Below are 25,385 nucleotides of genomic sequence, written 5' to 3' on the forward strand. Positions count from 1 at the left end.
AAATAAAATGCAGAGACACAATCCTTAAATCAATTGATCTAATCTCTACCTGTGATAAAATGGATATAGCAAGACTATTCCAAGAATTATCGATGTAGGTGGAATATGAAAGAATCTGCATCCATTAAACATAAAAGGGTAAGTGTACTCTTTATGACCATTCCATATAATATGCTTTTAACCATAAGCATAGAATTTATCATGAATGTAAACAAGCAGGACTCTTCTACACTCCAATCTCCTTATACACTGTAGTGTATTAGCAATGATATATAGACAGAGTGCAGATAAGTCATCAATCCTTTCTCCTTTAAATAGCCAAACATTCTACTCTGAACCAATAAAGACAAAATAAGGTATAGGTACTAGGTTGTGTATTTATATGTCCAAATGAAATTAAATGGATAGGTTCAAGGAAATATCATTTGAAGTAAAATCGGTTATCTTAATAGGACTTGCTTCAGTAGCATTCACCTACATTAACATTTTTTCTTGGAGCTGTAAGTCAAAGAATCCCATAAGAAATAACCCACCTGCAGCAGTTCTTTGCAAATATCCAGGGTGAGTAACCCCGCTCCAAAAAATCTCTCAGTCAACAGAAATTGAAACATAGGGAGTACAATTTCATATAATTTCAAGCCTGAGGGTTTCACTTCATTACTTGGCAAGTTCCCACCATGCTTAGCATTACCAAAAGCCAGCTGTATAATTGATCGGCAAAGTTTAGGATGTTGTGACTGAAACAGACCAAGAAGAGAAAAGCCCCACAGGAACTTAAAATCTTCACACTTCAATTCCACCATGCTACATTGACTTGTAGCGATACAGTGTTTTTGGGTGTCTTCTACTGTGACTTTGGCACAATCATTTCCTTCAGAATTCACAGGAACTGCATCAAGTGCAAGTGCTTGCAAAATTACTGGCCAAGATTCATCTAAGCATGGACGCAACTTTGAAGAAACAATAGGTGATTGCAGTCCATCAAGGAACAGATTCCACTGCAAAAAAGGACCAAATAGAATAATAAGGCAACCATGAAAATATTAATAGATTCATGCTGAACCAGGTTTCATCTCCTAGATGAAATTATGCACTCATGAATACATGGCAAGGTAAAATTCAGACTTACCTTCCTCTTTGGGCTCAGGCATAAACATATATAACTATAATCCTTCAATGTATGGATCCAGTACTTCCCCAGAACACTTGAGCTCTTCTGGAACAATGGTAATAATGCCAGGTACTCATCAGGAACTGCATTTTGGTGCTTCCTCATGGATGCATATATATAACACTTGAGAGAAGCATGAGCAGCAAGAAGTCTTATTTTGATCTAAAATATAAATCATAAATAAGATATAAGAGTTAGATATAAAAATATCTAAAAAGTTCACAAACACACGATAACAATTAGAGTCACATGCCTTGCTTGTGACCCATTCTGCAAATGAAGGATAATAAATGTCCTCAAATTCATTCAATGGGCGTGAAATTAATGAGAATATGCGCCTGACCACCACTTGATCTCCACTGATAATTCCACTTGTCAGTATCTGAAAATTTCACATATTACTGATTTAAATTGGATTTCTTCATGTATTTTAGGAACTTCACAAAAATATTTCCAACATTCAAAGAAGTAACATAGAATATGTTCAAGAGAAGCCATCAATTGGATTTGCATAAGTAATATTGGGGAACTTCTAAACAAGCAAATAAACCAATTACAAAGATTAAAAAGAAAATGAGGAGAATTATGAAGCCTCCTACCTTGGTAGCCAAGTGCAATCCTGCCTCCAATAAGCTAGGATTAGAAGATGTGTCCAAGGTGGTACGAACTGCAGATACTAGCTGGGCCTATTTTCAGTGCAGTTTCAATTATTCCAAGTGAATTGCAAAACTCATAATCTACTTAGTCATAAGAATGACACATTAGTTCTATAGGACCTCTTAATAAATAGGCTTGTGAATTAACTAAATAAATAATCTTTAAAGATATTTATAAAAGTATTTGACTAAAAATTGAGATGTTGTCATGGAAAACAATTTGAGAAGGGGACTGGGGATGTTGAAACACATCTTGTCAAATACCTGATACTGTTCCAACAGAAGATGCCCAGGAAGCTCGGGGTCAACTACTTTTTCAAACTGTTAATCCAAATCCACATATAAGAACAAATTAATAAAATATGACCAGTAGGGAGATGACAACATTAAGATACACCTCATAGTACACATATCATAAAATTAAGCAGAAAATAAACACTGGTTAGTACTCTCTTTGGTCCTTTTCATAAAAAAACAAATAACTAATTCATCAATGTCAATAAAAAGTAGTTATATGTAATGAATTTATAGCTTATTCCAAAAATATTCATAGTAATAAATGGTCAAATTGTTAGCTCATACATTAAATGAATAAATATATCCACTTAAATATATCCACTTATATGGGTAACAGATGAGTGTTTTGTTAATATAAATCTCATAATAAATAAGGGTATAGAAAGACTTTAATAATTAATGCATCAAAAAATGGTTCTTTCTTTATTATATTTTGAACCTAAAAATAGTGGTAGTTGTTCCTTATAAGTAGGATTAGAGGGAGTATATTCCTACATAGATTCTAGATAATTAAAAAAAGTGATAGAGTTTGTTAAAAAACTTGGACCAAACTCACTCCCAAAAGCTAACTCATAAGAGAAGGACTGTCCTAATTCTTATAAGGAGTATTCTGACTCTATTCCTAACCAATGTGGGACATCTTAACACACCTCTCTCACACCCAGGACTGGACATCTGGTGCGTGAAATCTGCAAGACTGAACATCTACACGGATAGACCCAACAGGACTGGACATCTATGGACAGTCCAACGTTCAAACTGAATAGGCTTTGATACCATGTTAAGAAACTTGAACTTAACTCACTCCTAAAAGCTAGCTCATAAGAGGACTGTCCTAACCCTTATAAGAAGTATTCTGGCTCTATTCTTAACCAATGTAAGACATCTTAACAAAGCTCTTCAACTCTAGGTCAAACATTTTATTTGTTACAAAGTAAGCAATGGTTAAATTCCAACCCCCGCCCAATTGCTTAGACAGAAGAAAATATGTCCCTGACAGTATTAAAGTGTATCTCAACTGTAAGTTAGTTATAGACGGTTGGAACTGTGATATAATTAGTAGCTAACAGCAGTCTGTTCTGTCTATGAGTAGTTAAGAGTTACAGATCTGTAATCAGATTGTATTGAATGCAAAAAATTATCTCAGAAACTCTAAATTTTCTTTCAGTTTCAATACTCAGTGTGTGGATAAAAGTACTACTATTGGACAGAAGAAATAAATTACAAAGAAAATAGGATGATAAGATGTCATTAAAGGCAAAGGTGCATATGAGAAACATAGAAAAGACAAACTAAGCATTTAATACAATAAGGCTCTCCAATGCCTTTGCATATCTTTTAGGGAGGCTCACTTAAAGATACCATGGGCTTAACACCAAAGAGAAGCCAAAAACTGATATGAAGAAGTGAAAAGAATTCATGAAGATACAGATATTTCACTCAATCCAAATAGTTCAATATAACAGAGTATTATAGCTATCAGACCACCCTAAAGCCTCTCCCTTAGTTCTATAACAGACCCTCAAGCTAATAACAAGAAGGACTTAATCTGCCATAAATTTTTTGCATTGCCATAAAAAAAGACCAGAAGGGGAAGAAAAGGCATAGAAATTTCCCAGCCATCATATTTCACAGAGAACATACTACCTTGTCCACAATAGTTCCAAGAAGACTGACACCAACTGGCTGCATGTTCTCAAATTGAATTGTGCTTATCTGATATGGGAAAAGATGAGGAAAGGGCGTGATTGATTTTAATACATCTTTAATATTCAATTCAAGTGCAAAAGGTAAGTCATGCACAGAAAATATATTCTACTACATAAGCAGCACCTGATAAGCAAGTGATATTAACTCTTGCAAGTGGAGAACTAGCCAATCACCAGTGGCCTGCCCACTTGCACGTTCTTTCCTTGCCAGAAAGAGATCAAAATGTGCAGGATTTCTTCCTACAGCATCAGTTAGATGGCTCAAACATCTGCAATAACATTAATTATTCAAATGAACAATAATAAAGAAAGACTGAAATTGGATTCTTTAATCAGAGAAAATGATTAGCCAGAAAATATAAATCATGACAAAATTTTAAAATTATTTATTTACTAAAGGATGGGGATATTTTTAGCATTAGATACATTAACATCACATGACAGAAGCCTTTTTTAATTATCTGTAATAATAAAAAAAGGAGGTGCTTATATTTAAATTTGAAATAGGGTAAATTTATCATTTTGTCAGAAAAATGTAAGAAATATATGTTAAGTTTAATATTTAGAGTCAAAATTTAAATTACATAATTGATAAATACATACTCTGCCGCAAAAAGTCTGGTCCTATATCTAAGATACTTCTCCCTGTTAGTGGCACCAATGGAACCTTCAAACTTGTAACTCTGCACACCGTTGGAGCCAGGAACCATATTTTCATCATCCCCAAGATTCAATCTTGAATCACCATCAGGGTTATCATTTGCTGCAATATTATTGTTTTCAACATTCCTGATTGATGTTGCAAGGACCTGTAATAATCTCATTAAACAATTGTGAAGAGTATCATAAACAGTTGAAAAAAAGTATATGTTGGCCAAAAATCAAGGGTTATCATTTCGGAGTTGCTTCCAAGTAACTGGTTGGTATTTGATTGAGGGATGAATGATTGACAGAATATGCTTGGAATATTCCTCTAGCATCTACTGTAAATTGAGGGGTAGACTGGGAGCAATTTATGGACATCTAACTTTTCAACATGGTATCGAAGCAGCATCATCCACTGTGACTTGAACCCATCTGAGTTTTAGTCATATAATGTTTGCTGTCTTTTTTCTCACTGACAGTTTACTGGCCAAAGTAGTTTAACATCATTTAAGCTTGCTTGCCTTTTCTTTCGTGCATTAATCACTGTTCTTTTTGCTGCATCAATGATAGAATACCATTTTCATTAGAGTGGTTTGGTTAGAGGCAATTTTGATTTGGTACACGGTATTTAACCATAATTTGGAAAGGTATGATTGTCTAGCCTGATATTGTATGATAGAGGGGATGTTGACTTGATCCAGGCTGTTTACAAACCAAAAAACCTAGGTTTCTGGCTAGCCACTGCTGGATATGACAGGTCAAATATTTCTGGTTATTCTTGGTCCAATTTGGTTCTTGTCTGGTCAGATGACTTCAACTTCACATGGTAGGTAGCATGGTTGAACTACATGTTCGTTTCTTGAACTTTGGCTTCTGTATAAATTGAGTTTGTTGCTGGGTGATGTGCAAACCAGGTTTCAAAACACCATCCAGAATGGAGTCACAGCCAAAAAAGGTTGACAACCTCTGGAATCAGTGTTGTGCCTATTTGTATATGAAGGTTGAGAAGCTGAGAGAAGATTGGCAGGGATATTTAGGAGAAGAATCTAACAGATGTAGTTTGCAAAGATTTTGCTATTTGACAAAGGTTTCCCTCCATGATTCAAAATGAAAATTGCATTTGGCCATGGTGACTTCAAGATAAAATCTTATTAAGGTGGATTGCTACTATGTTTTAGTACCTGTTATTATTAAGGACAAAGGACACACTCAGGGTTAAGAATGCTGATGCAGATTAGTCATGGTCTTCTAACAGACCCGAAATCAAGGTAGTGGATTATCATTAAGCTTTGACTCTATAAATATGTGAGCTTTCAGAGTTGAAGAAGTTATCTTGGGAACTGTAGTTAAAATAAGTAATTTGCATCACGACTAAACATATAAAAGTTTATTACCATTTCATTCCTCAAAGGATCATATCATAGTGCATCACTACTAACTTTGCCAACTCAACTGATCAACAAGCAAACGTTTTTGCAAATTGGCCCCTCTCGTATTAGCTACAATTCTAACAAGATTGATACATACAATGCATTTATGTGTCACTATATTACAGGTTATGCATGAACCATTTTCTCACTGTAAATAAGACACAATTGTATGGGATGAATTCACTGAGGGTTTTCTGCATTTTCACATGATCAGGTTCACTCTCACTCCTTCTTTGCTTCCTCCCTTTGTTTTACAAGTTAAAACCCACATCTATATATATCCTTATACTAAACAATTCCATAGATAGCACCCAAAAAACAAGCCATTAATGCCCAAGTCTATATGTCTAATGTGGATTACAAGACAGCTCTTTTACTTTCAAACCTTTTGCTAACAGTTCATGTGAAAAACAAATGTTCATATCTCCCATATGTTCCTAGCCTTACTTCCCTTTGTGTCTTTTGAAGAACAGTTTCAAGACATTGCAATTAATAAGGCATATAAAAAATCCAATTTTTAAAAAAGCTTACCACTTTGCGGCATACTGAAATCCAATGTGAAGGACACGAAGGACAAGATGCATAGAGTAATCGCATAATTGTGGTTTGGACCAAGTTACCGATTCTGTATAAATGAAAGAAGTGAGAACTAAGCAGTCTGAAAGCCAAATGCGAATAGCTATGGTTGGCCATAGCCAATTTGTTGACAAAATATAAATGATAAATATGGTTGACCATGGCAATGTCCTCATCCACCTTTTTCATCTTAAATGAATTCTTTAAATGACCCCCTCTCCCCACTCATCTCCCTTCAAAAATAAAATAAAATTGTGAAATGCAAGGGAAAGCCAACAAGCAATCTATTACCTAAAATAATTTCACAAAAATAATAATAATAAGGGTGTTTGAGCTTAACCCAAGAACTAATCAGCAAGCAAGAGTAAGAAAGCTCTTTTGTGTACATACTCAGAATCAGTTTCCTCATCCAGCATAAAGAACAAGTTATCTTCAATCTGCTCAGTAATAACAGAAGCCTGAAAAGATTAAAATTAGCTCTCAGCACAAAACTCTGGTATGCTAATACTTCTACATTGAAAAACCTATCAAGATGAGGAACTAACTGGATCTTTCTCAATTAGATGCCTTAGAGTAGACACAGCAAGATGTCGTAAAGTGGGCTGCATTTTAAAAAAAAAAGAGTAAGTAGAAAAGAAGAGTGAATAACACATTATTACCTATAGAGAAAACTGTACAGGAAGAAAACCTGTCTTGATGACAAAGTAGAGAGAAGAGTCTGCACATGGGAGTGTACAGAAACAGCTTGGGGTGCAAAAAGAACAAGTTGTTGGGTGAAGCGTGCACTCCTGTAATAGAACAAGCAAAACTTACGATAATCATAAATAAAGGTAAAGCTTTAACAGAAAAATACTACTCCCAAAACCAGAATTAAGAAACATACTCGAGCATAGTTGAAGTTTCTTGCCAGTAGCTAATCTCGGCAATGGCAGACTGAAAACAAAAAAAAACTCTATTAGGTGCAGAAATCCCTAGATTGTGTGAACAATCTATGCCTCACTTCAGTGCCTATGGTTGGAATAAGATTAGGAGTTTGAATTCTATTTGGTATAAAGCTCATGGTCTTTTAAGGGAGCTTCCCAAACAGACATGCTGGGGATTTGGTAGCATTGGAGATATTTATAAATAATATTCCAAATAGAAAATAGAATTAAAAAATGTTTGTTTGATAAAAAAGTTCATAATTAACTATTATTATTAAAAATATAATAAATAATAGAATTAAATAAAAACAATACTCCAAAAAGAAAGGATTTGAAATGTATGATCTAAAAGCATATTTTTCCCCAACATTAGTGGAAAGTATTCTATTGTGCAGGGCTTTAGGGGTCTCTTGATAGAGATCAATTGTTAACTCCGAAATGCATTGTCTCCTATCATTGATATAATTTTTTCAATATTTTTCACTTGTGTTGTTCTTTTATTAAAGATGATCCCTTATTCTCCAAACTCTGAAATTATAAAACAATTCACCTTGGAGCGTGAAAAAAAGATGCTTCCAGGTGCAAGCTCAGGACCGAGAACAGTAACTATAGCATTTATTAGGCGTCCAACTCCCTGCTGAATGTCTACTAAACCATTCTCATCAGATAAAAGAATGTCCATGGCAAGAGAAAGGGTAGCCTGTGAAGAAAATTTGAGAGATACATGTGATGTTTACTAAGAAAGATAATATTACACAATGAGGTACATCCATCTAATTAACAAATAAAAGTAGCAAGCAATATTTCTTCATTTGTTCACTTAATTATTAGTGTGCAAAAAGATAAATCAAATAAGTAGTTACAAGAAGGAAGTAGGATGCTGAAAAAAGAACTTCTGTGACATAGGCCAAGGCAGGTGGCAACTAACAAATGAAGTGAGAGGATATGTCATGGTAACAAAACAAAGAACTAACACTCAGTTCACTTTATTGATAAAACATTGGCAGCATTTTTCTCAGCCTTGTCCATCATTAAATGCATTAATTATAGAAGAGTTTCCTGTAGTGGAGAAACACGATTATTGTAATGATTAATAGTTATTAAAAATTACTGGATGGCTCAGATGAATCAATCAGTGCCATTACATAGTGCTAAGAGTTAATTTGGTCCTGAATAAATATTTTCACATGAGAAGCTCTTCATGCACAATTATTCTGTCAGACTCATCAGTTTTACTTGTGCGACATAAAATCAGAAATCTATTATTGATACAAGATTCTGACATTTAAAATGGTAATACCTGGACATGAGAAACAAAGGACAAGCCAGCAGCTTCAATAGTTAAAAGAAGCCCATGCATAGACCAAATCTGCAGATTAGCTACCAAACTTTTAGCCAGAGAGGAGAGAGAGCTCACTGTTGCAGGCACTAAAGTTGACAAAGCAATCCCTCCTGCACTGCAGTCAACAGATATAAGATAAAAACTGTCAAAACTTGTATAGAGAAAAGATAATGTTGTAGACTTGGGATAGGTTGCCTGATTTATAAAAAAAAAGAAAAGTTGACCCTATAGCAATAGGAAAGGAAGTAAAACCAAGAATCAGTCATATGTTTGAAATAGTTGTTAGATTTGCATAGCCAAATATCTAAGCTGAGATTACAAATGTACAAGAATAATGCAAAAGAAGAGTTCAAACTTCAAAGGTCATGTAAGCCCTCTACCAGAACCAATGTGGTTTTTTGCAGTCTAATCCTCCAACGAATTAAGGGTCCATATGTTATAAAGTTGAGTGGAATTGATTTCAATAGTATTATTTTGAACTGTTGATTGTAAATGGGATATGTGATAAAAATGATCTTAGCCATAGAATTTTAGTCAAACATGTTTTTCATTGGAAAGTGTGAGAATTCGTTTTCAAATGGTTACCAAATAAGCACAAAGTCGTCTCATGAACTGGAACGTATTTTTTAAATAAACTACCGTAGAAGTGTTTTCTTTATGTTTGGTTCTTGAGGAGGATTTCTTTTCCTCTACTCTTTGTATCTCTCAATCTTCTTACTAGTTTTTTGTCATAAAAACTATTAATCACATTTTATTTTAGGTCCAAAACATTCAAAAACTCAGCATAATAGTGTTTATACTCTTCAAAGTACAGACAAAGACAGTTCAAACAAATCAAAACTCATCAGTGATTCAAAATGAAATCTTGGGGGAATTAAAAAAAAAACTGATAAAATAAACATGCATATTATCAACTGGTATCGTAATAAATGACCTGCGATGAATGCAGCCAAGTGCCAAAGCAATTGATCCAGCATAGTTGGAATCAGTTGCTCCATTTAGATCACCTAGTAGTGATCTAGTCTGCTTGCCACCATCATTGATGAAAAGAACAATCAGAAATGAAAACATTAAGTAGCATGGACAAAATCTAGAAGCTACATGTGTGTGTCAAGTGATATTGTGAGAAATTAGAACAACTAATCTTGACCATACAACTATATGTGGATAGTTAATATTGCTTTTATTGAAATGTATTCTTAACCATCTGCGAATGGTTGTATGGTCAAGATTAGTTATTTTCGTTTATCAAGTTCTCACATTTAATGCTCCTTATATTAGGAAGAGGATGTTTCACATATTAAATCAAAGTTACAACAGAACAGTGGAACATGTATCTTAAAGAGTGGACTGAAGAACTTGCCATCCTTGCAGTGAAGATATCATTTCCAAATCGAGCTAAATATCCAAGACCTTCAGATGATGCTCTACGCTGCGATGCACAAATGTCTCCCTCCGCCAAAATACCCTTCCATTTAAATTTGACAAACAAACCATAACATTTTGAAAGAAAAAAAAAAGGGAGCAACAACAAACAATAACAACATTTGGTATTAACAAATAATTGAAGATTAATTCTAAATACTCCTACAACATCTTCCTACTAATCCTCGAACTTATTAAGTGAAGATACTAGATGCATTTATTTTTTGTATGGGTAAAAAAGATTTCCTACCAGAAAAATAGACTGTACCAAACCCAAAATCTCCTTTCCTAATGTTTGTGTTCGAAAAGAGAGCAAAGCCTGGAAATGATAGCAAAACCATTATGTTAGGCGAGATCCACACAAGATACCTAGATAATCCCAATAGAAGGGTGGAGAACCTTAAAGCCAGCAAGCAAGGCCACACAAATATTGGTAAGACTAGCTGTACGCCGGTGTTGTTTTTTTCCAGTTTTCAAACATTGCTCAATAGTACCGACAAGGGAAAGCATGCCACCACTATCCTGAGATATAAAACACCAATTGATGTCACAATACTAACAACCATTCTCTGAATTCTGCAATTGTATGCTGAGGTTGTGGGCCGAACTACCTGTGAAGCAAATATGATCCCAAAAAATAGGAGCATCTGGTTCACCAAACTCTTGCTTATTGTCTCCGGCTTCAAGGTCAAAATTTAGTTGTTACTGAAGTAGAAATCCATCCAATAATAACAACAACAACAAAAATATGAATTGCATGTGAAAGACAAAATAAATGAGTTGGATGAAAAAATCAAAGTTTTTCTACAACTAAAGGGAAATTCAAACATAAATTGCACAATAACAACAAAATCCTTTTCCCACTAGCTTGTGTCAAGTTACATGGATCAAATGACACTCAAGTTCTATCAAATACCAAGTCTTCACCAAAGGCTATTTTGATCAAGGCCTTTTTAAATGGTTTAGGGGTTTTCACTATCTTTCTCCACCTCTATTTATCAAGCTATGCTCCATATAATCAGCTCTTCTTACCAAAGCCTCTCTCAGTCTTCTCAAAAAGCAAAAAGTCGTACGCAAAATCTGTCAGCTTTTTGAAAATAAGGTTTAAGTGTTTGGAAGAAGAAAAGAGGTAAAAGTGTCATGGAACTATCTGGTATTTTCTCTGTTGTGGAGCCTTTGGTTGGAAAAGAATGTAAAGATTTTTCACTTCTCTTTGGTGCTTGGCCAGTGCTCATTTCAAGGGGATTGTCATTTCAGATTTGCATAGGGATAGGGATGCACTATCCACTGTTATACTTGAGTTTTGGTTTGCTGGTTCTACGTATCTTTTGCTCTAAGGAGTTTTCTAGTGAAGGATATCTTATCCTCTTATATTTGTGTACCTCTTGTTTTGATCATTCTACTAAAAACATGTAAGCCCTAAATCATTTCTCCATTTTTTTAAACATATGAATGTTAAGCATAAGATTTTACATAATATTTCCTAGTATGTACAATAAAGAAGGGTCAAAGCAATTAGTATTAGACTATTAGTTCCGGTAGTTAGTTAGAGGACACTCCATTAAAAAAATTGGGGGAAATAGTAGAAAGGAGACATTCAACATTTTATATTTGGAGAGAAGTGTACAAGTAAGAATTCCTGGCAAAAATATTTCCAAACTTAAAAAAGTTAAAGAAAAAATTATAAGTTAGGTCAACATAGATAATCCATTAAACAATGTTTATATACTGTTAACTACACATGCAGTTGATTGTTAATGGTAATTCTCCATACAAATAATACCTGAGGAAAGCTAGAAATTTCATTCTCCCATACACATGGCACAAGGCCATCTTTACCTCCTTGAAAAGCTCGAAGCTCATCTTCAAACCAATCCCTGGACACAGTATATGGTTCATATAATTAAAAGGCAGACTTTTTATCATTTTGTGAACAAGATAGGAGATCCTTGTAATTTCATCTGATATCAAAGATTCATTGTAATTTACTCTGTTAAGTAAGAAAAAGATATACTACAAAGCATAATTAAATAAAAGCAGAAAGAAACCTTCCAGGAATCCATGGACCCAACCATGCATCTCTCTTGTCTAAGAGCAACCTCAAGCATGAACTTTCTTCACATTCTGAAGCATGTCTTATTAAAAAAAATGACAAATACACAGATCAATCAATGCCAATTTAACAGTTAATCAATTGTTACAAAAGTGAAAAGAATGCAAATAAATCATTTTAACATTTTTAGAACCAATTTTCATTGAAGTATATACCAATAAGAGGCCAAAATTTAGCAGAATTTCTTCTCTGTTTTAAAGATATTTTATAATTTATTCAGAGTTCACATGATATTCACTTTCTCATTTCTTCTTACATTGTTCGGCACCTGTTTCTGCTTGAAACTCTTTATTTGGAAATGGCATTTTAGTGAATATTTGGTGTACTCTAGCCCCTTAGGTCATTGTACTACTTTTTGATGATTAGCTTCAATAGTTTTGGTAAAAGTCAAGAGGCTTAAAGTCCTACTACAACGTGCAGTCTACACTACAATTTGGCGTATATGGTTGCAGCGTAACTCTAGTATCTTTAAAAAGGTTTCTGTGGCAAAACAATTGATCTGGGATAAGAATAGGCATTTGGCTTTTATTTGGCATGAGCACATGGTCTTTTTAAGGGTGTTTCCCTAACAAAAACATTGAGGAATTGTGCAGTAATTCTTTTTTTCTTCTTTGTAGTCTTGTGTTTTGATCTTTGTTAAGGAGGATTACTTACCTCAAATTCATCTTAATTTCTTCAATTCCTCATGAAATTTCTTTTTCATCAACCCAAAAAGAAAATTCTCAGAAACAGAAAATGGTTGAATATAATATCGATTGGCAAAACCAGAAAGAAAAAGGTATCATAAGGGCATTTTTACATATTTTCTCACAACACCAAACATTACTTACATGGCATTTAGAGGGACCATTACTTCACAGACAAAAGAAAATTGGAACATATTTTTGATGTATTGTTAGACACTCCTATATGTGTCAGGGTAAAAGTGGGATTATGTAGGCTATAAAAAACTTGCATATGTGGCAACAAATGTGGGAAGCATGGTGGTAAAGTTAGAGGCTGCTTGGGATACAAGGAAAAAGTGGGCAAATGAGAGAGGTAGGCAATCAGTTGGGAAGTTTTGGGTGGCTCTACCTACAGGGCCGAGAAGTTTTTCCTTCTTATTTATTTGCTTTTGTTATCAGTTTCTATACTTTTTGCATGTTAGCCTTGTGATCAGAGCACTGTTCTGATTATTTATTTTATTAGTCCAGAATACTTACTTCCTATCATGTATCAACAAATAATGTTCAACCTGAGGATGTAAATGACAGATAAATGCAGTGTAAACACTACCTGAATGGAAATGTACATAGTTGAATAATCTGAGGATGGTCATTTTTAAATGACATGGGATCAGGAAGAGATCGGTAAGCTATTAAAGTTTTGATGACGAATACATCCACTGCAGGCTTTACATATGGCAGATCCTTGGCTCTTAACACTGATATGTATGATAATGCACTGCTTTCAACATAGGTTAGGAATCACTATAAAATATCTCATGAAGTCACAACCATAAATGAAAAAAGAGAAAGCATACAAGAACAAGTTATACCTACTGAGGTATACAAGAACTGGTTGAAGTAGAACTCCATTTAAAACATTAGGAGATATAAAGCATTTTATAAATGCTGTGAGTGCATGAACAGCTGCAGACCATACACTACACAAATACAAGAGGAGATAATGAATTATACATGCACAATCAGAGCCAGTACACAATTATTATTCAAGACAAAACATCTAACCATATAAAGTGAGCTAAGAAACTTTAATTTTTTTAAAAATTTAAAATTATAAGAATAGTTTGGATCCTGAATACCTAATCACCTATCATAACTTAGTTCAATGAAAATTAATAGTAAATACATGTGCATTTTTTTTCTTTTTTCTTCCTTATAATAGAGCAACATATGAAAACAGAAAAATGGTAAAATGCAGGATGATCAGATGAAGAAACTCATTCAAAAAATCCATAATCCAAACCAACATAGAAGTTAGAGAAACAAAGCTATATGACAAAAAGATGTGTGGCATGTGATAAACAGCTAAGAACTCAAGCACTCCGCTCCCCAACAAAAAGTACCCCCACTTCTGCAACTAGATCAAAACACTCCTTATTCTCCTTTTACACTCAAAACATTTAAAACAACAAAAAAGGACCTACAAGTTAGGGCAGTCATATTCATATCAAAAGCTGTCATTATGAACCAAACTGTCCAAACAATTTTTGGGTACATTCCTCTTTTCTTTTTCTTTTATGTCTTGTCTAATCATACACCTGTTCAATCCTATATCCCATACACATAAACTTGTCCTTGTTGGCACTGTCCTGCCAAGCATTTACTCCCATAAAGCATCGCATGTCTGGTAGCTCCACAGCAGAGTTTTTCATTGAATTTGGAAAGTATTTTGCAAGCACAAATTATATCTGAAATGTTAAACTGTTTCATTCACCAATCTTGAATCTTATGTGTGACATCCCCATCAATCTGTAAGATGCATCCCAAGATAACTAAACCATTCAACTTGTGGAAAAATGTGATACCCCATTTTTTCTTTAAAACTTCATGTCTTCTTGAATTCACATTTATATGCTTCATCAAAAACCATTTGATACCGAAGCTCATCTCAATAGCTTAAGTTTATAATTTCTTTATCAGTAAAAAATATATATTAACGTGCCAGCTCCTGTATATGCCTAGTGAATACATCGTATACCAAAGGAAATGGTATAGGCTAAAAGTTGACCATCAGAATAAACCTATTGTTATCAGAAAATCTTAAACTTCTACAAATTTCTTGCAATAAAATTTGATGATTTATGTCAGTAAAATACATAAAATTTTAGTTTTGAACCAATGATATCAAGTTTTTGTATGACACTTTCAATGGAGTTAATTTTATCATTTTATTTAGCTATGTCTTTTAAATTTTAAATCTTTAATCACTTGTATTTATTACCAATTATTATAATATATGCTCAAATTATGTATATTGCCAAGTAGACTATATGCCGGCCAAGGTAAGCTCGTAGTAGCTGGAAAACATTTTTAATTGTTTCAGGGTTTAGATGGACCTTGATAGATACCATGTTAGAGAGGGAGAAACATTGTGGAAACTGTATCAAATGTGGAACCAGCTATTCTTACACCCAACTTATCACTAACTAACCAACTCTAATCAAATAATCACATAGTTAGAACTACTACTTGTGGCCCCTTAAGATTTTATGCAAACATTCACCATAGGGAAGGAAATTGAAAAATAAATTACAAAGATTAAGATAATATAAAAACAACTTGAGCACAGGAAAGATACAGGATCATGATCAGCACTGCATGATTAATAAAGATTAGTAACACTTAAGATGCACTTACTATATCCTTGACATTAAATCTTCAGTTTTCATAATTTCGTTTTCTGGATTCCCAGTAAAGAGGCTAGCCCAGAGGGCAAGAATATCAAAGACATCCTCTTCAAGCTCCTACATGCAAGGAAAAACCCCATGACATAAGAATTTTGCTTAAATCAATTATACGGCATACCATGAGATCTTATTCTAATAAAAAAATTTCAATTTCACCTTAACAATTCTTATGAAATGTGTAGGAACGTCCTGTTATAATTTTTCAAGAGGATAGATAGCTATAGAAAATAGGAAATGGACATGGACTTCAAAAGAGTAGGAAAAACTAACGAGTATTCTTAAGGAAGCCAGTAAGACTGACTCCCTTGAATACACGATTTTTCTCCTTAACGTTGTTCTGGAATACTAAGCCTAAATTTATGTAATGTAGATACCAAATATTTACATACAGTTTCCTTTATCATTTTTTTATTTAGTTTTTTACTATCATAACAAAATTGTAGCTTAAGAAAAACCCGAATTATCAATAACTTCAAACCTCCTTTGGTAAAGAAGCCAATAAAGATGATAAAAGCAACCATCCAGCTTCTTGTTCAACTGTGGCCGCCACCTGGTTGCGACTATGCTCTGTCAGCATTTTCTTTGAAACCCCAAACACTAATCTTGGAAGCCTGGTTAGGGCAAAATATTTCTTATTAGTACAGCAAATAAAGCATTAAATTCCATAAAAGACAATTTTTCTGTTGCTACCTATTATTGTGTTGTACATGTGTCCATTGTGTCATTAGAGACTGTCTGTTAGAGAAATTTAGGACTGTTTGAGTTATAGCCAGCGTGCTGATATCCACTCTAATGACAGTTTTATACAGTGATCTCATACATGCATACATGAATCCATATAGTGAGAAATCATTTGAAGTCACATGACCAACAACAACAAAAATCACATGACCACTTAAAAAATCCATTAGCCAACCATGCCTAATGGGATAAGCCATTTGTTATTGTTGTTGACTACTTAAAAAAAAATAAAAACAATTTTATAATTTAATCTTGACCATCCATGATAAGATTTAATTATTAATATTTATCTTTCTCACTCGCACAAAAAAAAAACCATCTCACTTAATGTATGACTACTTAAAAAAAGTTATTAGCCAACCTTACCCAGTGAGATATGTGATTTGTTATTGTTGTTGACTACTTAAAAAAGTCATGAATTTTTAAAAACTCACATGATTTATCCTTCACATTCACATAAAAAATATTGTCTCACTTAATATGTCTTGTATGTGTATATACTCATAGTTGCTATATTTCTAACACAGATCCAATTATCAGTAACAAACCGACTGAAAGTTATGAAACTGGTTCACAGTCCCAACTAACAATATTGAATTGCTAACAGTCTCCATTGACACAATGGACATGTGCCAACACACTAATATTATCTAGCACCATAGTGAAACTAATATTGCAAATTACAATAGGAGTTGACTGAGCAAAAAACTTTTAATCTGTGTCAAAGAAGAAAGCAAGAAGAGCATATTCTGTAAAAGCACTGGATTGCCCATGATGCCCTTTCATGGGACACCAATAAACAAAAGAACTAAAAAGATATGAAGAAGAATGAGGTGTTGACTGACATTTATATCAAGTATCATACAGCCACTGAAAAAGTACAATTGTAAAGTACTACTACAAGTCCATGAATTATTTCTGACTCTATATATACAGTTTTTTTTTTTTTTTTGGGGGGGGGGGTTGGCAGGGGAGAATCCTTCAAATAATTGCACATCTAAATAAATCAGGTGTTAATCAACTTCCAGTTTCATCACAAGACATGGATAAAAATTATGATTCAAGCAAAAGGACTATGCATTTCCAAATCCAAGGCTTACTCACAAAATACTTACAAAGGGAAAAACAATTCATCAATTTGGTGTAAAAGGAAATGTAAGTTGTGCAGATATAAAATAAAATACAAAATCTAAAAATAATTGAGGGGGAAGAGAAGACAGGTTACCTTGCTGGGTAACCAAGAGGTAATTTTGGTGAAATAGAGACTAAAGCTGCCAAGACAGTGGCCTGCCCATGCAAAGAATCAAGCTCAAACTGTAAATTGCTTCCCTGCACATAACAAACAATGTCAATTCATAAAATGAAAAATAATACAAGAGCCACGAGTTGAACATAGCTTTTTCATAATCTCTCCACAAATAAAACTAAATTGAAAATTTTTATGTACAAACCATTTGAATACTTCTTGTCTTTTAGCAATTCACTGTACAAAATCTATCTAATTAGCTTTATTTCAATGGTAGGGCTGACCAAAATCAATTTCTGCAGTTAGTTGTTATGTGGTATAACTGTGCAAATTTACCCCCGTGTCAGTTGGCCTCCACTCAAATCAATGAAAATCCCTCAAACAACCATAAGCAGAACACCAAAGTGAATCCACTACACCATCTTATCCAGTTATACATAAGCAATGAGATGCACTTGAAGATGTGGGCATTCACTTCACACAAACTGCATGTGATAGATTATAAAACCAATTGAACAACATTTATTTGCTGTCCCAAAGCCACAAACTCATTCTCAGTCCAAATTACAAGACAACTCAGAAATAGGAGGGGGAACCTACTCCTTCTACACAAATTCCTGCTGCTAGATCAGCGAAAATACTAATGTGAATATCAAACCACAACGAAAACAACAATTTGCATAATGAAATGTAGGAAACTGGATTTTTATCTTTTGATAACAGATTCCATTCAGCTGCTGACTAAATTCAGTTATCAACACAGTTATCTCCTTTGTGCCCCAGCTATGGAGACTTCTCGTTCTCTTCTTCTGTTGTGCCCTTTTTTTCATGCTACTTTAATAAAACTTTTTTATTGATAATAATAAAGGATGCAATAAAATATAGATTATGATAGCAAACTGTTAATAAAGTGAGTATGCGTTAAAAGGATTAGGAGAGGGGTAGGGGATCAGAACCCAACTAACTGAATTAGTTGGAGGTAGTTAGTGAGAAATTGTATATAAAGAGAATATGAGAGGAAAGGGAAAAAAGGAAGGAACAGAATTATTGTTCGATCTTATTATTGTAGCACTTTCTATTACTTGGTCACATTGATTAGGGGGTATTCTTATGAATAATAAGATCAATCTGTTTCTTTCTGTCTATATCAATCCAGTTCTATCTGATTATCATAAGATATAACAGATTTTACCTTTTCAAAAGAAACACTCTCTCTTAAAGCAGTAAGATTGGTCACCCCATATGAAGTTAACCCACCAACACAAGTTGGATCAACCTCAGCCAATGCACGTAATGCCAAAGCAGCCTCAATCCGAACCTAAAAATATCCATATTTCAACAATATATTACAAAGAGAAAATTGTAGCCTGAAAATCAGAATAATACTGCAATTCCATATTCATCACTAACATGAATTCAAGCAAAAGGTTTTCTTGAAGGATATAAAAAGCAAAGACTGACCACTACCTTATGCTTAAATTTAATTAATTAATTTATGAAGAGAATGGAAGCATTAAAAATCAAACTCAGAACAATTGGTCCAAAAACCTTTAATACCATATGTAGGGCCCAGAGTATTCATTGTTTACATCTCTAACATCACTCAACCATCAACCTAACAAAATTACATCCACAAGCACCTCTTCCAATTTTTCTTAATTTCTTTCACTAATAAATTTTGCAATGTTTACCATCATCATGCAACATCACTTGTTCCAAACAATATAGAACTCAAATTTCATTTTTCATAATTGAGGAAAACAATCCTGTAAATTAGCATAAGAAGCACAATTATATATAAAGGCCTTCAAATAATAATGTGAAGAACTCAAAACGAAAGGCATTTTCATTTTTCTCCACTAACTGTCATCCTAATTGAATTTCAGTCATCTTGTTTCCTTGCACATTTTTGTTGAAGAAAGAACTATCCACAAGGCCATATCTTATTTTTTATTATTTCTTTCTACCCCAGAGATTAAGATGATGTGTTAAACCAAACTAAGCATCAAATCCAAAATGAACAAGGATTAAATATATGAGAATAATAAATTATATATATAAATATGTTATCAAACTCACTAGCTTTGAAGAATGCGACACTGCTGCAACCACAGTGTCATCAAGAACTTCCTTAAATTCAAATGGAACCTGCAAATGGAAAAATTGTAATAAGCACACCTTGAGACATCCCGGTTCCAGACATTGTTCCTCCGTAACAGCACCTAGATTTCATTAACTAATAGAAACATAAGTTATGCCTTACCTCTCCCAGTGTCTTCAGAGTATATGATAGTGTACGTAAGGCAGCCACTTTCATGGAGGGACCAGCTTCAGGTGACTGGAGCTATAATTTTCCAAAAAGCGAGGAAAGAAAAGGGGGGAAAAGGAGTAAACAATTCAGTACACATCACTAAGACAACATGAAAGATGAAATACCCAAAACTTGAATAACTTATGGCGACTATTGATTTAATTCAAGTAAATTGCACCTGCTTTCCTAAAAAAACCAAAAAGCTCCTTTGAGTTGGTTCAGTCATTTGATCTGTTATGCCGACACGAAGGACATAAAGAACACATGCCTGTAGCAAGAAATAAGACACTCAACAGTTTATAATGCAGAAAATCTTACACTACTCAACCTTGTTTATTGGAAAGCAGCAAATGGATAGTTCACAAACCATTTGTACCATTGACAACCCAAATTTGAACCTAATTGAAAGATGTATCACAATTAAAGCAAGAAAAACTATTCTATGATTTCTATCCCTATGACAATGCATTTAAGAAAATCACTGGCTGAAAATTCTAGCAGTTTGATCTAACCACAAGCACCACGTCAGCAAGAAAATCACAAAGGCCCCAATATTTCCCTCTCCTCTAGTCCCAAAAAATCAACAACACACAAGTAGAGGATTTTGCAAGTCCTCAGAAAAACATTTCTAAAATGTATTCATATCTTTGTTCAGTCATGCACAAAGTTGGGGAGAGTCTAAATTTAAACATTCAATCCTCATAGCACAAGCAAATATATTATTGCTTTTACTTGAACTTCTTCCAACTTATATTTTTGCATCATTCAACCATTTCCACTGGTTGACTTTAGATGGCTTTTAAATTTCAGTGAATTTTCAATTCCATAAGACTTTGAACAGCAAGCATATCCATGTGCTGTTTTCCTACTTACTATCAAGGTTAATTCTGCTTAAGATGATTTAGCTAACTCAATGGTTTGTTTTCATAAGCTTCAGTTTCTAGCATGTGAAAATAAGCCCAAAATAGCTTATGATTTTAAAAGTTATTTTGATCAGCCATTCTGAATAGAACCAAAATCATGGTAGTCAAAATCGCGTTTTGGATTGTAGAATCGTACGATTCTACGATCTCCAGCCACGCCTCTGTGCTGAGTCGATGCTGGGAACACGAAATGGTTGGATCGGTGGGATTGTTCTTGCTGGGACGTAAAAACGTTGAAAATGCATGATTACGATGTGCAAAGAAGATATTTTGGGCCAACGACCCGCGACCCGACCCGACTTCATTAAAGGAGTTGGAACCCTAAAATCCCAAAAACTCCGCACTGCGACTTCTTCCTTTCTTCTTCATTCTGTTTTGCGAGACTTTACGTCTCTATTGTGCGACTTCTCTGTGTTTTTCCAGCGACTGCGATTTGGCTCCCCGACTGGATTTTTTATGTGATTTGGTCTAGGATTTTCTGCTTTGTGTGCTATGTTTTGGTTTGCGATCCCTGTAGCTTTCACTCCAATGACTGTGTCTGCTCCGGCGAACTTGTCTATGCCAGCACTGTGCTTTGCACCGGCGACCTTGTCAAAGCGGAGCATTTTGCTGTGGTGGTCATCCCAATTGTATTTGCAACCATCGGAGCGTCATTCGCAGTGCAACAGTGCCGTTGGAGTATAAGTAGTCAACTTTCCCTTTCTATCGCCAGAATGAAACAAATTTTAGAGTTTTTTAAAGATAAAAAAGACTTTTTAATTTTTAAAAATAATCTGACTTTCCCTTTTAGCCCTTAAAATGACTTTATTTTAAATCTTTTTTAGGGGTAAAATAGTCTTTCTAACGGAATACCTTACCTTATCCATCTTTTCCTTCTTCTCTATCTCTTTTTTTAGCATTTCCTTGTCTCTGGTTTGAACTCTTCCTTCATTTGTCTTTGTTTTACTTCCCCATCTTTATATTTATTCTATTTTACATGCATTTATACAATTTTGTAGAATCTTACGATCCGTGTTACGATCCTACGAGTTACGATCTTTCATCCCCTCTCCGATCTTACATAGAATCTCGATTTTGACTACCATGACCAAAATGCTTCATAAGCACTTATTGCAATAGATAAGCTCAAATATGCTCAAAATAATTTCTTTAAAACAAGCTTACTTGCCTAAATACAAATTATAAAGTAAACAAATTAAAATAACGGAAATATTTCTATTCTCCACCCCTATTACCACCATTCTATCTCAGCAAGTGCATATCTAAAAATAAACTGAAAGCAAAATGTCAAATAAAAAGAACATATGAAAAAAGTACCAATGCATGGGCATCAACAGAAGTTTCAGCATGGAGCATTTCCATAACTTGCAAAGCAAAAGTTTGAAGCTCACTATCTGGAAGCAGATATTTTGTACGAATAACCTGCAAGAAAGAAATTACCAGAGAATAGCATTCACCATTTGAACAAGCAAGTGCATTTCAATTTTCTCTTTATCAATAACTAATTTAGAAGCTACAAAACTACTAAAGGGAACAATCTGGAAATACTTATATATAAACCAAAGATAAAAATATATTAAATCAAAAGACTTTAACATCCAAAAATATAAGGGTTTGGGAATGTTAGGCCTAACAGGACTAGAGATTTGTAGACAATCCAACTTTCAAACTGGATAGACTCAAATATTGTATAAGGAAACTTTGGTCTAACTCACTCCCCAAAACTAACTCGTTGGAAGAGAACTACCCAAACTCTTATAAGGAGTATTTTACCTCTATTCCTAACCAATATAGGACATCTTAACACAACGCATAAAAACAAGTTAACAAAAAGTCTTTGGCTAAAGAATCTTTGTTTCTAATCCATCTAAATACACCAAACCCTGGCAAAATAAGAACACTTCCATAAAGCCTCTACATATTCCATGTCTCCCAACCTTAGTAAGTACAAGTGTTTGGATAATACCATAGCTCATCAGAGATGGAAAAAAGTTATTTGAAAAGTGGTTAGCAAAGCTAAACTATAGACAACAATGAAAAGTAATATGTGTTCCAAAAAAATAAGATAATAAAGTAACAAACCAAACTAAGAAATAAAGACAAAGTAAAATGACAATGTTTTGTTAAAAGTAACTGAATTCATTATTGATCAAACACAAAACATGGCAGAATAAGGACAGGTATCCCCTTTAATAAAGCACAAAACAAGACAGGGTTCTATGTTCTGACAAAGAAAATAATAATGCTATCCAATCTACAAATATCCACAAGAAGAATGCCTCTAAATAAACTGTAAGCTGAAAATTTATCAAAGAAATGTAATTCACCTGCAAGAAGAATACCCAAGCTAGTGATAGGCCAACCCGAACATCCCTACACCTCACTCCATTTGCTGAAATGGATATAATAGAAGTCATTACATGCCCACAAAGAAATCACAGTATCAATGGAAGCCTTAACAAGAAAATGAGACAATTGAAAATTTGTAATTTTCAGTAAAATTCAGTGTAGTGTCTAAACAAGACGCAAACTCCATTCTTTACATCAGTGTTATCACTTTCAGCTAATATTAATAAAACCCAATCAATAGCCTACCTTTTTTGTTTCACAGACATGTAAATATGGTATAAATTTATCAGCAAATACAAAGAAAAAGCATACTGAATTGAAATGCAGAAGATGTATGGGAAAAAAATCGGTAGCCGACTTGAAAAAAATTGTGTTCCATGTTCAGAAAAAACTTTTACTGATATTAAAATACATTTTAAACAATATTCAATCACCCCCTCCATGCAGACTAGCACTCATTACTATTAGAAAGGGTAATGCTCAACTGTCTGGGCAACTGACAAAATCCATTTTCTGCACTACCCAAATGGAAGTTCTAAATATTGCCACCAGTCATCCTTGAACTCACTTGCAATTATTCATTTGATCTCTAATGATCAAATACTTACCAACATTCAATTGGCATTCCATTAAATACTTTTAGAAATCAGAGAAAATGGAAGAAAATAATAGCAAATGTGGGAAAATAACAGAAAGTGAAAAAAAATATATAAAAGAGAGTAATTTCAGAATTTTAGATCTAAAAATGTGAAAATGTATATTCTGTTAACTTTCTGTACAAGCTTCAGCTATATATAGTTCGACAATTCTGTTACAGCTAAGCAGGAATAGAAAAGAAATATAAATTAACTATACAGTACAATAGGAACTTAGAGGAGTTAGCTTGCAAACACTACAGTACAGTGAATTGGCTGCATTAATACAATAGCAAACCTAGCAGTTATTTGACAACCACTCTAATGAATACAATAGCATAAGGAGCAATATAATGATTCCTAGCCTCTATGACTAATAGTAACCAGAAAAAAAAAATGGTATTTATTACCCTAAGCCCTGCAAGATGAGTAGAGAATTTGTTGGGGGAAGAGGGAGTTGGGTCATGTTGAGCAAAACCTTGCCATCATATATTGTCACCATCTTGGTAAACAAAGTGATAAAACAAAGCATTATACCTTTTGTGAAGGCCAAAATCAAATGCTTCTGCAATCCACCTTCTGGTTTTTTCACTTGAGGTAAAGAAGTCTTTCCCCTTGGTTGAACCTAGTAAAATTTAGGGAGAGGAATTATGAATGATGCAAGAATCAAGAAAAAAACCAGAGAAAATTAAAATATAGAAACCTGTGCTTCAGCATTCTTTCCAAGAGCAAGCAAGGAACCCAAAGTCTCAGCAAAGGCATCCCGAACAGAGGAAACAGGGTCTTCAAGGGCCTATCAGAAGTAACAGTGACAAAGAAATGTAGGGATTACTATGATTTTGCACCAACAAATTGACGTACTTTTTAGTGAAAGGGATGAAATTGAGACAAAAAATACCTGCCTTGACACAGTAAGATGCTGAATTGTCAAGTTCTGCCACACCTAAGCCTGGACCTCCAATGCTGGCAAATGCCTTCAAACATCTTCCAGCAGCTATTCTCACAGCAAATGACTTATCCCCAGTGGCAGATTTTATTATGAGACGGAATGCCTCTGAATATGCCGCTGAAGCAGCACTACCACCGGAGCCTTCTAAGGCATTCCGAAGCATATATAATGCCTCTTGTCTTACGAACTCCTAAAGATAACAAAATTATTAAAAGAGAGTGTAGCTAACAATAATATAGAGTAGGTGCCTCTGTTAAGTCAATATTGAAAAATGATGCAGAAAGGACAAGCGCAAGAGATGGAAGAGGGAAACAAATAAAGGCACATTGGCAATTTGCAGACCCTCCCAGAATCAAATGGAACACTGATTCATAGAACTACCATTAAATCAGGAAAGAGAAGTAAAGAATGAACTAAACTTCTCTACTTTGACCAATGCAATTATTCATATTGAATTGCCTATGATTTCCCTCTAATTGTCATTTTTTTAGGCAATTTATTTAAGCAAAGGAGATATAAAAATGCATGATGA

At 34.1% G+C, this 25,385-nt stretch overlaps 1 protein-coding gene across 1 annotated transcript in view; it reads right to left on the reverse strand.

Annotated features, from left to right (window-relative positions):
* Positions 1–25,385, reverse strand: part of LOC113861939 (protein SWEETIE) — a 30,810-nt gene that overhangs the window by 3,269 nt on the left and 2,156 nt on the right. The window contains exons 4-40 of the mRNA XM_027495054.1: positions 24,807–25,043; positions 24,608–24,697; positions 24,442–24,529; positions 23,248–23,312; positions 22,238–22,342; positions 20,176–20,265; positions 19,950–20,030; positions 19,766–19,834; positions 18,879–19,004; positions 17,666–17,769; positions 16,178–16,310; positions 15,650–15,756; positions 13,825–13,932; positions 13,563–13,730; positions 12,223–12,309; positions 11,958–12,051; positions 10,786–10,854; positions 10,574–10,696; positions 10,425–10,493; positions 10,113–10,217; positions 9,684–9,772; positions 8,708–8,864; positions 7,958–8,107; positions 7,368–7,417; positions 7,173–7,272; positions 7,030–7,086; positions 6,875–6,942; positions 6,440–6,533; positions 4,437–4,642; positions 3,958–4,102; positions 3,772–3,840; positions 2,092–2,148; positions 1,771–1,857; positions 1,425–1,553; positions 1,130–1,333; positions 534–998; positions 50–115 (exon numbers count right to left, since the gene is read on the reverse strand). Of these exons, the coding sequence (XP_027350855.1) occupies positions 50–115; positions 534–998; positions 1,130–1,333; positions 1,425–1,553; positions 1,771–1,857; positions 2,092–2,148; positions 3,772–3,840; positions 3,958–4,102; positions 4,437–4,642; positions 6,440–6,533; positions 6,875–6,942; positions 7,030–7,086; positions 7,173–7,272; positions 7,368–7,417; positions 7,958–8,107; positions 8,708–8,864; positions 9,684–9,772; positions 10,113–10,217; positions 10,425–10,493; positions 10,574–10,696; positions 10,786–10,854; positions 11,958–12,051; positions 12,223–12,309; positions 13,563–13,730; positions 13,825–13,932; positions 15,650–15,756; positions 16,178–16,310; positions 17,666–17,769; positions 18,879–19,004; positions 19,766–19,834; positions 19,950–20,030; positions 20,176–20,265; positions 22,238–22,342; positions 23,248–23,312; positions 24,442–24,529; positions 24,608–24,697; positions 24,807–25,043 (4,311 nt within the window). The remainder of the gene's footprint in view (positions 1–49; positions 116–533; positions 999–1,129; positions 1,334–1,424; positions 1,554–1,770; positions 1,858–2,091; positions 2,149–3,771; positions 3,841–3,957; positions 4,103–4,436; positions 4,643–6,439; positions 6,534–6,874; positions 6,943–7,029; positions 7,087–7,172; positions 7,273–7,367; positions 7,418–7,957; positions 8,108–8,707; positions 8,865–9,683; positions 9,773–10,112; positions 10,218–10,424; positions 10,494–10,573; positions 10,697–10,785; positions 10,855–11,957; positions 12,052–12,222; positions 12,310–13,562; positions 13,731–13,824; positions 13,933–15,649; positions 15,757–16,177; positions 16,311–17,665; positions 17,770–18,878; positions 19,005–19,765; positions 19,835–19,949; positions 20,031–20,175; positions 20,266–22,237; positions 22,343–23,247; positions 23,313–24,441; positions 24,530–24,607; positions 24,698–24,806; positions 25,044–25,385) is intronic.

The sequence above is a fragment of the Abrus precatorius genome, unplaced genomic scaffold (assembly GCF_003935025.1).
Source record: "Abrus precatorius isolate BTA unplaced genomic scaffold, Abrus_2018 Scaffold3, whole genome shotgun sequence".
NCBI lineage: Eukaryota > Viridiplantae > Streptophyta > Magnoliopsida > Fabales > Fabaceae > Abrus > Abrus precatorius.